At 37.9% G+C, this 14,020-nt stretch overlaps 1 protein-coding gene across 1 annotated transcript in view; it reads right to left on the bottom strand.

The window, feature by feature from the left end:
• Positions 1 to 14,020, bottom strand: part of MIPEP (mitochondrial intermediate peptidase) — a 73,871-nt gene that overhangs the window by 49,501 nt on the left and 10,350 nt on the right. Inside the window, exons 6-10 of the mRNA XM_027884213.1 lie at positions 13,667 to 13,849; positions 10,366 to 10,522; positions 9,906 to 9,954; positions 9,218 to 9,278; positions 7,143 to 7,195 (exon numbers count right to left, since the gene is read on the bottom strand). Coding sequence (XP_027740014.1) covers positions 7,143 to 7,195; positions 9,218 to 9,278; positions 9,906 to 9,954; positions 10,366 to 10,522; positions 13,667 to 13,849 — 503 coding nt within the window. The remainder of the gene's footprint in view (positions 1 to 7,142; positions 7,196 to 9,217; positions 9,279 to 9,905; positions 9,955 to 10,365; positions 10,523 to 13,666; positions 13,850 to 14,020) is intronic.

The raw sequence follows: 14,020 nt of genomic DNA, 5'->3' as shown, positions 1-14,020 counted from the left end.
GAATATTACAATACTTTCAGGCTTAATAAGGTACCAACTAGAGGTAACTTGCAGAAGGTTTGAGCTCAGCTATGAGCTCTTGCTTCTCTCTTAAACTTAGACTTCCCTGACTGGACTGCATATTGTATAGCTGAATCCCAAAAGGATGAGCACATACATTTTCCTAAGCCCCTACATGAAACCTAAAGGACCTGAATGTAGTTCTGGAAGAACAGGAAAAGGAAATATCAAAACTTCTATGTGTTACAGACGTAACACACCAGAAAACACAATTATTAACCCAAAAAATGCCTTCCAGAAATCAAGAAGACTTTTGGACATGACTAGATACCAAAAAAAATAAAAATAAATAAATAAAAATTGTTTTTAGTTTCAATGCAGGAAATATCATATAACATTTATTTTTTAAAAAATGAACACCAGTACACACTCCCTCTGCACAAATCAGTAACAGCATCAACAAATACATACATGAACCTATCTACAGTGGAAAAGGATACTTTCCTCTGTGCCAAACTTTCAGTTAGTTACTTTACTTAAAAAAAAAAAAAAAAAAAAGTCAAGGTTTAAAGGAGTCCCTTTTATTGTAATAATGAACCTTAAATATTTTTTTCTCCTGTAGAATGCAAAAAATGAACAAAAGAAGTTTGCTCTGCATTCAGTTTTTCTTAAAATATATTCCACTAACTTAATTCACTCTGATCATCTGATTTTAAACACGAAAGCACTTGTATTTATAATGAAGCCCAGAAAAGAATGAACATTTTCTTATACACTTTATGTCAGAATGTGAGCTCAGAAATTTTACAAAGAGAAACCTCAGTACCCTCCTAAAGAAAGTAGAAATATCAAAGAAAACAGTAGTTTCTTTGATGTAAAAAATTCCTGCTTCATATTGGAGGATTAACTACGTTTAAAAAATCCAGACAACATACTTTTACAATATACAGCCAAACACTATTTTTAAGAGAAGTAAAGTAGCCAAGCCAATTTAAAAAACAATTTTGAAAAGAAGTTAACTGACACAATGAGGTTTGGTTATTCTTCAAGAACAGCAGGCTTCAAACAAAAAGGCTGTGTCCCTGTGAAGAACAAAGATGTAATATGTGATTATAAATAATTATTTCTAAGCTTGTATGACTTCACTGACTCTAAATAAAATGCAGACTTCTAAAATCACTTTCATTTAAGCTGTATGTTTGGAAGGAAGCTATTTTGTGTAGCACAACTTTCATGTATTCTATTAAGAATCCTTTTCATAAACTTGGACATTAGGGATATTTGAGTCAGGATCACTGTTCTTCAGAACATGAGCATTCAGACACTTAACAACTGTAAATGAGAAATGAGTTGCTTGGCAAGAATACTTATCAATGGCTATTAAATTTAGTCCCAGACATATCCTGTCTTTTTTTTTTTGAGAAAAATTATTATCCCATTGATATCCACAAAAACACAGAACATGAAGTTAACTATCTCTAATGAAACAGATCCTGTCAAAACTTCCAAAGAAACTTGAAAAAATCTTGTTAGTGGAAGATAAAAGTGAGATGAACCCCTCAGGTTAACTTAAAGAGATCAAGACAAGGAAAATCCCTTCCAATTTTCATAACTTGCCAGACTCTGAAATTTAATTCTTTACCTCAAGGGAGACTCTTCACCATGATTTATGGAAGACTCTGGATTTCTTAAAAATAATAACAATAATAATAATAATAGAAAGTCTTTGTACTCTCATCTACCATAAACTAACACCTGTATTTCACATTCCTTTTTTCTTTCTGTTAATTGTACTTCACAGAATATTTTGGAGGAGATCAAGGGGTAATTTAGAATATTGGTATCGAAACTGTACACAACTTTTAGATTTGATTTAGTTTTCACATCAACAACAATTTCTTTGTCCTTCCACAATGTTTTCAATAAAGAAATAATTCTTGAAGCTTGAATTGTGCTTCAAAGCAATCCTTTTTAGCAACTTTCGGGCTTTCCTTCAAAAAGCTTAGTCCACTGCCTATAGTGACTGGTAAGTTAAATGGACTTTCTGCACCCACATTAGTTGATTTAATAAAGGGCGTGTCTTCCCCTTCTTATAAAGAGATTGTTATAGAAAGTTATTCTTCTCTTTGAGCACTTTGATTGAAAGATTTCCTGGTTATGCTTAAATTTTGTATTAATTTTCCACTTCATCTTTCAAATTGAACAAAGACGTTTTTTTCACACATTCCACAAAGACTATTTTTCCACACGGTGTTCCCAAAAAAGAACACTTTTTTCATAGAACCAAAAATAATTTAATAAAAAGCAGCCGTGAACAAGTTTCTTTACTAGTAACTTGCAAATCTCAACATTAGCTGAAGCCTTTAGGATCTTGAGAAACATCCATTCATCTTTTCATCGGTATTAAACCTACTCCTCTAAAAAAAATGAAAGTGGTGCCCACTCTCTCCTGAAGCCTATGTACAGTCCCAAGAAGAAAGGAGGTGAGTTATTTCGAATTTCTGTTTAGCTATCTCACCCCAAGATTCAAAATGCCCACAGTGGTCGTGGTGGCTTCTCTTTCCTACACGTCAGGAAACTGGCTTATTTTGGCATTGATCTCTCATCTCCAAGGTTGGTCTTCTTTCAGCAGACCCAAAGTAAAGGACTAGCAAAGAGTTCAATATCCTGCAAGCATATCCCAACTGCAAGTTGAATAAAATCTGGGACATTTTGGCAAAAAACCCAAGAGTGAATTATACCCAGTGAAGTCAGCCCAGCCTGGTAAGAACCACAGGTTAGGGAAACAGGAGTTAATACCAAATACGCTCACCACTGACAGTTCTCAAGAACAGTTCTGTACCTCTGTCAGAAGTGGTTTAAGCACAGTCAATCGCACCTTCAAGGCAAATAGTTGACCTCAAAAAATTTCTTCCAGCATTTTCAGGGTAATTTCCTGTTGGATTTTTTCCTCTAACCTGGAAGAAGTCAGCAGGACTAACACATCTTTGCAAGATCAGGGCCTTGAGAACTACTTATAACTGTAGCTGCATTTACTGAGAAGCAATGCGATTTAATTAATACTTTCGTACTTGTCTGCACTAAAACTCAACATTATTATTTTTATAATATACATATTAGACATCTTCTTACTTGTTAGACACTAAAGCATGTTCTAGCATTCACTGTTTTATTACCCTTAGCCTGCCAAAATTCTTGAGGTTCTCCTAATTACTCTATCTTCTAAGATTCTACTACCGTGAATTTCAGACTTTTGCCTTCTCTTTCTCTTAAATGTACATTTATACTGACATGTATTTTCCCTGCCACTTAAACTGTAGCTACGTTGCAATCTCGTAAGTGTGGGCTTAAAGCCAGGGAGGCCACTTGTAACATAGTCTTGCAGAAAAAAAAAAAAAGGGAGTAAAATATCCTGTTACCATCACTGGGAGGCTTACACTTTTGAAGTGGGATCGGGTTTCCAGGGAAAAGACTTGGTGAAAGCTCACAGTAAAATTGTTGCGGCCGAGTTTACAGACAGACAAACCGAACCCTGTGACTTGAGGCCGGAGCGCCTCCTGCTGTTTAGCTGCGGAGCAGCAGCAGCAGCGGTCAGCAACGCCGTGGGAGCAGACTGGCAATAAAGGCAACCCGGTGGGACAGCAAACGGCACTAGAACTCCACGGAACGCATGGGGACATCCTGCCTTCCCCAGAAGTAAATATTCAGCTCTTAAAATTAGTTACTAGAAATCTAATGAAGGATTTGCTTCCTTAATCCTGTTTCAATAAAGAATAAATGTATATTTAGAAGATGAAATATATATAAAAACATTTAAAATATACAACATGCAAATACAAAACAGACACATTAAAAATATGAGTTTCAGCATCATTTCATACGTAGCTGGTCAAAAACTGGAGAACTAAAGAGGAAGTAAAAGATCTCATCAGGGATCACACTGTTTAATGCTCCCTCCGGTCCCAACATTTCTGTTTGCAAATATGGTTGTATACAGACCAAACTAAGAAACAGTAAACCTTTTGCAGCAGACACAGACACTGTCCCATCTGATATCTCTTGCAACCTTAGTGCTGCATGAGTGACATACCAGAAACTGCTCAATTACTTAATCAAGAGCTAAACCCCTGTAGTCTCTTTCTTTATACCTACATTTGTAAAGACAACTTGCATCTTATGTACACATCGGAAACCATGGGTCTGAACACCATCTAGAGCCACAGTAACAACAGCAGCACAAAAAATATACCCCAAAGCATACATTTGCTTCCCTTTCAACAAAAACATTCTACTAAGAAGAAGAAAAGAGAAATTCCAAATATAGAAATCCACAAACTACTACTGAGTCCCAAAAAATGACACAGAAAAACACAAGCCATGCTCTGAGCACAGCACTATTATGAATACAACCATGGCACTTCTGTAAAAGACATAAACCTAAAAGTAAATTTCTTCCAAAACAGGAAAAGCCTTGAAGAATAAAATAATTAATCTACTAAATAAAAAGAATCTTAAGAGAGAAATTCAAGACAGGTAAATATATCTTGCTTGAAAATATATTTTGTCATTCCATGATGCAAACATGCAAAATAAAATAGGATACAAGAAGTAAAAAATAAATTATTTATTGATCTTATAAATAAATAAAATGAAACATAATATTATTTTTTTAAAGCACTATTTTCCCATGAAAAAAAAACCAAACAAGGAAAACAACATCCCTTTTCCTTAGATAGGTAAGTTAATACTACAAGATAATTGGCTCACTTCGAAACAACAAATAGCCAGAAGTCAAATTCCAGCCAGTATGAAGCTTTGTGTGACACATAACAGTTCTCATCTTCCTGTTATAGAAGTGCTGAACTGATCATACCGCAGCATCCAGGAAGCATTCAAGAAAGGATGTGGTCAAACTGAGTTAAGTACAAATACAAGAGTAAAGGATAGTGGAATCACATTTGCATAGCTAGTAAGTGGAAGAATGCACTTAGGGCACAGACCTGATAAGGTATATTCTTGTCCTTTGGTTGTTGTATGAATACTCTGACTCCTGCCTCAATACTCTGACTCCTGCCTAGTTTCAGTCACAGAGCACAGCCTTTAATACTATGCAGTGGAATAGTGAATTTTACTTTTCAGGGCTGATTACCCAGTATCCAGCACCCTGTTAAATACCTGCAATATGGGCACAATGAATGTAAAGCATCATTCAGTCATAGATCCAAAACTTTTCCCAAAGACAGACCACTATCCAGAAAACAGAACAGTGAAAGATCTGAGCCCTTGGTTTTTTTGTGTAGCAGTTCTGCACACAATGGAGAGGAAAATCACTTTTCCTTCTGTCTTGTAGATACTTGTAGACCTGCCATAAAAAAATACTCCTGCCCAACCTGGAGGGAGAAAAACATTGGGCCCCAATCCCACACTGTAATCAAAGAGGCCCTACATAGGTTCAGGAGACTCTTCACACTGATCCAGCTTCCAGACTTGGTGTCTGAATAAATAAAAAATAGCAAAGATACCATGCCAATGTCTGGGTCTGTTTTACCTGCAGCTCTCCCTTCATAAAGCTGCCATACAATTCTTAAAGTAACTTAATTGGGTCTCTTACAAAGCCCCACAAGCAAAGGAAATATTTTCCTTCCTAGTGCCAAAATGTGCAGAATAATCTATTTGTAATAATCAGCACCTCAATTATGAGATGGTTAGCTTTATGAGGTGATCTAAGAAGTGCAGTAAGACCAAGAAGACTAAGGACAACAGGCATCTGAAGACACTCCTCCAGGAGGAGAAAAAAAACAAATACAGAGCCTTCTACCCCTACGACTCTAACCCTTATGGCACACACCAATTTTGAAAACAGGGAGAGCAGACCCTAGAGGAAATGCAGAAAATAAATACGACACACAGACAGGAAATTTCATGAACATTTGACAGCATGTTAAGCATTAAGAATCAGAACATAATTCTTACTGTTTTGAAAATATTGCACAGGCAAGGTAAAGTTGTTATGTTAGCTACAGGATAGTATCTTGAACGAGTATGGCAGTCCTCTTCCAATGCCTGCTACTGACCACTGCTGAGCATGTGCTGTGGTGCACTGTGTGCTCTGGCATTGGCTACTGGGAGAAGATCTAGCAGATGGATACTCCTTTACCACTCCTGCATGGCAAGTTCTACTCACCCAGGACATGAATGTTGCTGCACACACCTAGCTCAGTTCCCACCTTACCATGCAGTAGCTTATGACAAGGCCAATATTAGAGCTGTTGCTCATAAAACTACTGCCTCGGAAACAAAGTACAAGAAAGCAGCAGAACAGCCAGGCCAATTGCAGGCAGTCTTCCACTGTCATGTCTATACTACCATAGCTTTCTGATCCAGAGTAAACTACTATTTTAATCAGATACACCTAATCTGCGTTTGTTTAAAAAACAAAAACCTGCAAATTTGCAATGAGAGAAGATTTTTCCTCCCCCTCTATGAGAGAAGCACAACTTTCAATTATTTTTTCCAACAGAAACCTAAAAGGTCACCGCTGCAGATCTAATAAAGGCAACATGCAGGGCTCGTGTCTTTCAGAGTTGACATCTCATTATGTGCTGTGGTCTTGTGCACAATTTAAGTCTGTGTAAAGGATTTATTTCCTGTCTTTGCAAGAGAGATAAGAATGAATTCTATTCATAAACAGTGAAGATCTACCCAAGAAGTTGCTGTTTCAAGTCTGCAAAAGAGGATGAAGTTGCTTGTTCGGTAAGAAGTACAATGAAGTTAAAATACGAAGAGAAGTTGGATTGTATTCAGTGATCAAAATTTATTTTTAAACATTACTACAGCTCAGCTAAGAACTAAAAGCAAAACAAGAATAAGGATTTTCTTTCTGTTCTGAAACTGCTTCACCCTCTTTTATCTTCAAAGAAGGAAAATACTTCTCTGCAAAACAAGAGAGGAGCCAAAAACTTCTACAGACATTCCAGCAGTAACTAAGATATGTTACAAACAACTGTCTCACCAGATAGTATTTATTTGTTAATATTGAAGTACATCTTCAAAGAAAGCAATCCTGTTTACATTGAGAACTTTCTTTATCCTTATTGCAAGGACACTCATTTACACTACAATAAGGAACATAAGGAGCTTACCTCTCTGCACGAAGGACACCACTGTAGTAAGGGTGATCCCATGGCATCAGTGTCTGAAAGAGAATTCCAGCTCATAATTACAATAATGGACAACAAGTGAACCCAAAGTAAAAGGTTTTTTTCTTTTGAATATTTTTGAAGTTTCAACGAGGCATAGATCTTTAAAACATAATAGGAAGCAGTCAGTGCTAAAAGCATCATTGGTAATAGCATCATATATCTATCGTGGTTTTGCTTTGGGTTAATTTCGCTTTCCACCTCCCACACAACTATTACTAGTTGAGAGAAGGTATTTGCAGACAAAAGAGAAACAGGACTTGGGGAAAACAGTATAAACATTTATTACTAGTAAAATAAAAACTATAAATAAATTAAAAACTAAAGAACTATATTTACTACAATTTTTACTCAAGTTGAAGTGTTATATATTTACAGAAATACTTCTTCCCTTTTATACCAGTCCAAGGAGAAGAAGTAGTTTCATTTTGTATCTTTGGAGCTCCAGTTCTCTCCTTCTAGTAGCAGATCTTCAGCAGCAGCAGCACTTTCATTGCAGTTGGAACTTCTTTTCTTTCCTTTTTGCTCTGTGTTGGCTTCCAGGGTTGGGCTTACCCCCCCCCTGGGCTAAGACCGAAGGCTGGAGGTTACTCAGGTCCCGAAGGGTTTTTTTTCCATAGACTTGCAAGGGGACACTTACTTACTATGGATCTTCTTCCACAGGGTTACAGGGGATAATGGTTTAAGAGTCCACCCCTGTTTCCCTATGGAGGTCCCTCCCCATGGGAGAATAGTCCTTGATAGACTTTTCGGCATGGGTCTAGCACGAATTCACACACGCACGGATTCCAACATCTCACATGGGCCGTCTCGCTCTAGCATGAGATTTTTTCAGGGTTACAAAATCTTCAACAGCAGTATAGATTCACACACGCACGGATTTCAATATCCCACCTGAGTCGTCACTGCTCCAGCACAGGTTTTTTTCAGGGTCACAAATCTCCACCAGGACTCTGCCTCACTTCAGTTCTTTTCATGAAGTTTTGGTTCTCTTTGGTACATCCACAGACTCTTCTATTAGCTGCATAGGGAGTTTCCTTATTCCAACACACTTTTACAGGTGGCAGGGATTACTTTTCAGTTTTTCCTTGCTAAGGAAAGAGAGCGAAAAGCAGGGGGGAAACAAGCCTCCCCCCTTTCGCACTTTACTTTTCTTGCTGCAGTTTCAGCTGCCAGCTTCGACCTTGGAAGCTCCGTTATCTTTCGGCTGGAATTCTTCCACAGCGGTTTCTGTCCAAGCAGTTTATCTTTTAAACTTTTTTTTCTTCACTTTCTTACAAGAGAGAAGGGAGGACTTCAGTGCTGCACCTGCTCCCCCCACCCCGGCCCAAGCCGGGGGAGGAGGGAGTCCAGCCCTGTTTGGGCCCGTTACTCCTTTCCCCTACATGGCTGCTGTTTCCAATTTTAACTGCGCCAACAACCTTTTCTTCCATTTTCTTGAAGATGTAATTAGCAAAGGCGTTACTGGACTTTTGATTGGCCTTTTTGTCCGGAAATTACCTGGACAAAACCATCATCAGCCCCAGAGATGGGCTGAGGGGCAAAACCACAACAATATCATAACCTGAAACCCTTATTTTCTTAACATTTCATGAAGATTGTTCTTCTTACTCAACTATATAATAGAACTTCATACCAGATTTCAAGAAATACACTCAATTCAAATAAAAAGATACACCTAAATATGTACAGAATTAAAATACATATAATATACTATAAAATATGGGCATGTATCTAACCTAGAGTACAGCCTTTATTTTTCAAATGAGTCAATTAATTCAAAACAAAGTGATACTCCCTTTCAGCACTTTACATTCACTTTGTATATACCAACAGTTCTCTCACACTCAGTGCTTGGTTTTAATACAGCAAGTTAGCAGTCAATTTGAAGCCAGCATGTTTCTCTTTCTAATTCTACTATGTTTTGTACACTAAAATAGACTTAATTGTACAACATGGTTAGCTTATACTATTAAAAAGAAACAAAACCAATCACCACATATGGAAATGTAACTTACAGAATTCTGGGGGTTGAGCTTCATTTTCATCTTTGTCATCATTTCAAAGTCTTTTTGAGTTCTGAAAAATATTTTTATGATGAAAGTGTTAATGAAATATTTTTGAGCAATATACAGCACAGGATAATACTCCCTCCTAAGAAAATGTCCATCATTAGAGATTTTCAGTACCATATAAAATAGCAGGTCCACATACCAGGGTAAAAAACCTTCTCCATTCAGCTTCTGTCATTCAGGTACCTTCAAGTTAAGTCCCTCTTACTCCAGTTGTACAGCTCCAAAGCATTACTATACACCCCAATTATATACAGTGATGAAACTGCTTTGTGCTGTGTGGAACTAAGGGAGGCAACATGGACAAATGGGAATTTGTTTATTGATGTAAAGTATATGGAGTTGTGCATATGGCAAGAAGAACAAAAGAGGTGTTCTTCTACACTTCAACTTGGTCTTTTTGTTTGCTGTTAACCGCATTTCTTGGCACATCATTTATTGTATTTAGTCCTGGGTGTTCTCTGATCACAGGCACAGAATTTATTCTAAGTAAACAGTTCCTCTGAAAACTCTGGGAAAGTCTTGCTTTTTGCTTCATCAGAGCATATAATAAGCAGCACTTAAGAGCGCATAAGTCCCTCTATTCTTGAAATAAAGAGTATGGTTAAAAAATAACTTAACTGAAAAGACATACCTTTTAGACAACTGGTCAGAAAGCTTCTCCAGAAATTGTCTTACTGTCTCTAGAAGGGGGGAAAAATAAAGAAATTATTTTTTCCCTTAAAGGATCTTAAGTTTACATCAAAATATTGCAAACAAAAAAAAATCCCTTGAATTAATTTTAATAAACTACTCCACTGACATAGTTTCATGAGAATTTAGTACTACATTTACTTTGTTACATACAGAGATAATGACAACTTCATAATCTAGAGAGTGAGCATCAGTTCTGAAAAAAACCATCAGTTCCTACTCAGTGAGTATTGTCATTTACAGAGAGCATGAATATGGCATACAGCAAAATGTAGCTGCAATAAAATACTTCACTGAAACAAGTATATGGAAACTTAGCTAAAGAAACAAACAACCTTTGACCATACGCCTAACACAGTGCATTTGATTTCTCAACATGTCCTTCCACATATGCCTTATACCTGGATTTTTGGCCATTGTACCCTGAAGAGCCCTGTGGGCAAAGGTGTCATACCCAACCAGCTGTGCCAGACTGTTTCGGCTAGCAAGCAATTCCTCCAGTCGGCTCAACTGCTGAGCGTTGGAGTGAAGAAAAATCTTGTAAGCAGCTTCTCGCACCTAATACAAAATAAACCCAAAAACAAAAACAAAACAAAACCACAAACAAACAAAAGTTAAAAAGGTCACTTACTACAGTGCAATCTTTAAGGGAAACAAGTGATGCAACTGAAGATCTGGCATAACAGCTGTATTTCACTGATGTTGTTTGGAAAAGGTCTAAAATCTGTTAACAATAGTAATTACAACTGCCTGACAATCTAACAGATCAAGACTGCCAAAAAGGCTCCTGTTCTCTTCTCCTGACTACAGTCCCCTCTCTGTTCCTCTCCCTCCTTCTGCCAATATCTGTGCTTCTCTGGCCACTCTGTGGACTGTCTTCACTCACTAAAATTTCTGAAAATAAACCCAAATTGTTCTCTGTGCGTCAGTTAAGGTGTCTCATGAAAGGATATGATAAGGAACAGAGACAGGGTGAGGGGAAAGAAAAGAAAGGAAAAGCCTTATTTCTTTTGTAGCAGAAAGCTATTAGTCTGCCCATCTGCCCACAAACTTTCTCATTTTCTCCTATTTCTAGTTTGTTTGGGTTTTTTCGTAACTCTGAAAAAAAGAGTTACTCAAAGACTCAGAAAATCTGATCAAAGGCTTTTACGTTTCACAAACCAATTCAAGATAATCTTTATTTTGTTCATATGGAGTAAGATCAAGAAATCCAGCAACAATTTATGCTTGCCTCCATCTGAAATAAACTTCTCTCTTGGACAATACACTGAACAAGAATGCAGGTCCTGAGTTTAGAAAAAATATTAATATAAAAATTTACAAGTTATTTTGTACCTGTTCTGTTCTACCAGGTATTTTATTTGGGAGCTGGAGCACACGAAGCAGAATGGAAGCTGAGAGAGCTGAGTTTGCCCAGCCAAAAGAAGAAAAAACTCAAGGGAGATCTTAATCTTTACCTACTTCGCAGTCAGGCATAGAGAACATGTAGCCAGACTGTTCTTGGAGGTACAGTGCAATAGGAGATGATGTAATGGACACAAGCTACAAGATGAAAAAATCCAATTTGATACCAGGAAGAAATAATAGTAGTGAGGGTGGTCAAACAGGCTGCTCAGAAAAGTAATGGAATCTCCTTCCTTGGACAGTGTTCAAAACTCAACTGGACGTGTCGCTGAGAAACCTGATCTTCTTGATAGAGCTCTAAACAGACTCAAACTGAAAAGGTCCAAAAGTCCCTTCCAACCTATATGATTTCCAAAGAGCCTTCCATAAGATCTGCCTCAGAGAACTGCATTTTTAAATTGATATATTACTCATAGCTTCAGTAGCAATTCTGCAGATCACACTATTTTCAGGACAAGAGTTTATAGATAGTATACAGTGAGTATTATTCCTTTATTTACACCCCACCAGTGCTGTAATTTAATTAATTTTTTTATTTCTCACAGAAATAAACATTATAGCTTGGACTCTACCACAGTAAGCTTTTCTCTTTTTTTTTTGTGACACAAAAGATTTCAAAGCCACCTTGATTACTTAACTACGTAGTATAAGTGACACTTGAGTGCTTTAATATGCTTCTGGTCCTAGCATTGTATCTGGGAGTCAAAGGAACATTGTCACATTTCAATGGTCTAAAATAATTTTCAGTTAATAAATCTAAATAAATCTTTTTTAGTAAAGCAACATTAACTATGAATAGAGTATTCAGGATAATTCAGGTTGGATGGGACCTCATGAGGTCTCTAATCCAACCTCACACACTAAGCATGAGACAGCTGTGAGCTAAGACCAAGTTGCACAAAGCTTTTTCCAGTCTGGTCCTGAAACCCTGCACAGATGGGAGAGACACCCTGACCTCACTGTCTCACTCCTTGGGTATCATCAGCAGAAAAAACTTCTCCAACTGGCATTTCTCACGTCCACTTGTGCCTGTTGCCACTTGTCTTCCTGTCACGCAACACTCTGAAGAGCCTGGCTCTATTTTCTCCATGATGTCCTTACAAGTACTGGCAGGCTGCTGTCAAGTTCCACCCAAACTAACTCTACTATAGGGTGAACAAGTCCAGATCCCTGAGCCTCTACTCAGTGCCAGCACTCCAGTTACTGACCATCTCGGTGGCCTCTGTTGAAGTCACTCCTAAAGATGGGGACTATAATCTCCTCCCATAGTCTCTGGCTCTGCCCCTGTTCATGCAGTCCAGGATGCTGTTGACCATCTTGTTTGCAGGGGCGCTGCTGGTTCACGCTCAACTTGCCACTCACCAACACTGAGGGTCTTTTCCACAGATCAGACCCAGCCAGGCAGTCCCATCATGTCCTATTACCAAGAATTCTCAGTTTCAAGATGCAGGATTTTGCACTTGTCCTTTTAGAATTATATAGTGCTGCCACTGGAATATTCCCTCAGCTTCTAGGCCACTCTGAATGTCAGCCCTGCCCTCCAAGTGTATCAATTCTTCCTCCCAGTTTGCTACCACCTGCAAGTCTGGTAGGCAAGCACTCTGTCACTTCTTCTGTGTCATTGATAAAGACGTTAAATGCGAGTCCCAGGACAAACTCCTGCAACACTTCTTTCATCACCACTCTTCCTGTAGGGTACATTTCAACCGTTATCCTCTGAGTGCGATCATGAAATTAGTTTTTTTACCTGTTAGTCCTTCTTGACATCACCTCTACACATACAGGCAATATTTCAGAATTCCTCCCTTGGATCTTGTACCTGCTTCCACTTTATGTATGCTACCTTTTGAAAATGAAGTTTTGTTATGAGTTTCCTGCTTGTCAAGCCTGGTTCCCGATATATCTACTTGGCTTTCTAAGGATCGGGATGCACTAATACCAAGTATCTTACTACCCTCATGTGCTTGGAGGATGCTACCTTTAGAGAACCATCTGCTTTCTTGAGCTCCTTTACCCTGCAGAGCTGCATTCCATGAGATCCCACCTCCCAGTTTACTGAATTAACTGAAGGCTGTATTCTGCCCCTCTTCTTCCTCCAACCATTCAGGATCTACACAGCTGTTACTTCATAGCTCTACAGTCAAGTATGCCATTGATTATTACGTTCTAAAACAGTTTTTCCCTGTTAGTAGTAACATCTTAATCATAAACCACATGCATTTGCTTCACTAACAAGAAAAATAACAGATATACACTTCTATTATAGAGCACGTCAAAGCAAACTCAGGGAATACAAACCAGATCATCAGGACAATCAGCATGCAGACCAGCAACTTGTAAGTAATTGCCTTCGGCTATAAAATTATACCGAATATGCTCTGGCAAAACATGTTTGTCAATCTTGTTGGGAAGATGCGTTCCTATCAGAAATTCATTACATAAATCCAATATTCTGACGTTGAGGTCAACTGCCTTTTTACGCTGTAAGAAAAATAAAGTACAAAATAATGTTTTCAGACACAGTACAGGCAGAACTCAAAGTTTCTAAAACCTTAGAGGACTTTTTCCAAAAATGAAGCAGAAAATACAACATTTAAGATAAGACCTACAGCATCAACAAAACTGTGGTGGTGGCCAGTCTCTTCGCGAACG

The sequence above is a fragment of the Empidonax traillii genome, unplaced genomic scaffold, assembly GCF_003031625.1.
Source record: "Empidonax traillii isolate 1590-97213 ecotype Southwest subspecies unplaced genomic scaffold, ASM303162v1 scaffold9:size3134949, whole genome shotgun sequence".
NCBI classification, from domain to species: domain Eukaryota; kingdom Metazoa; phylum Chordata; class Aves; order Passeriformes; family Tyrannidae; genus Empidonax; species Empidonax traillii.
This window is presented reverse-complemented; position numbering and strand designations above follow the sequence as displayed.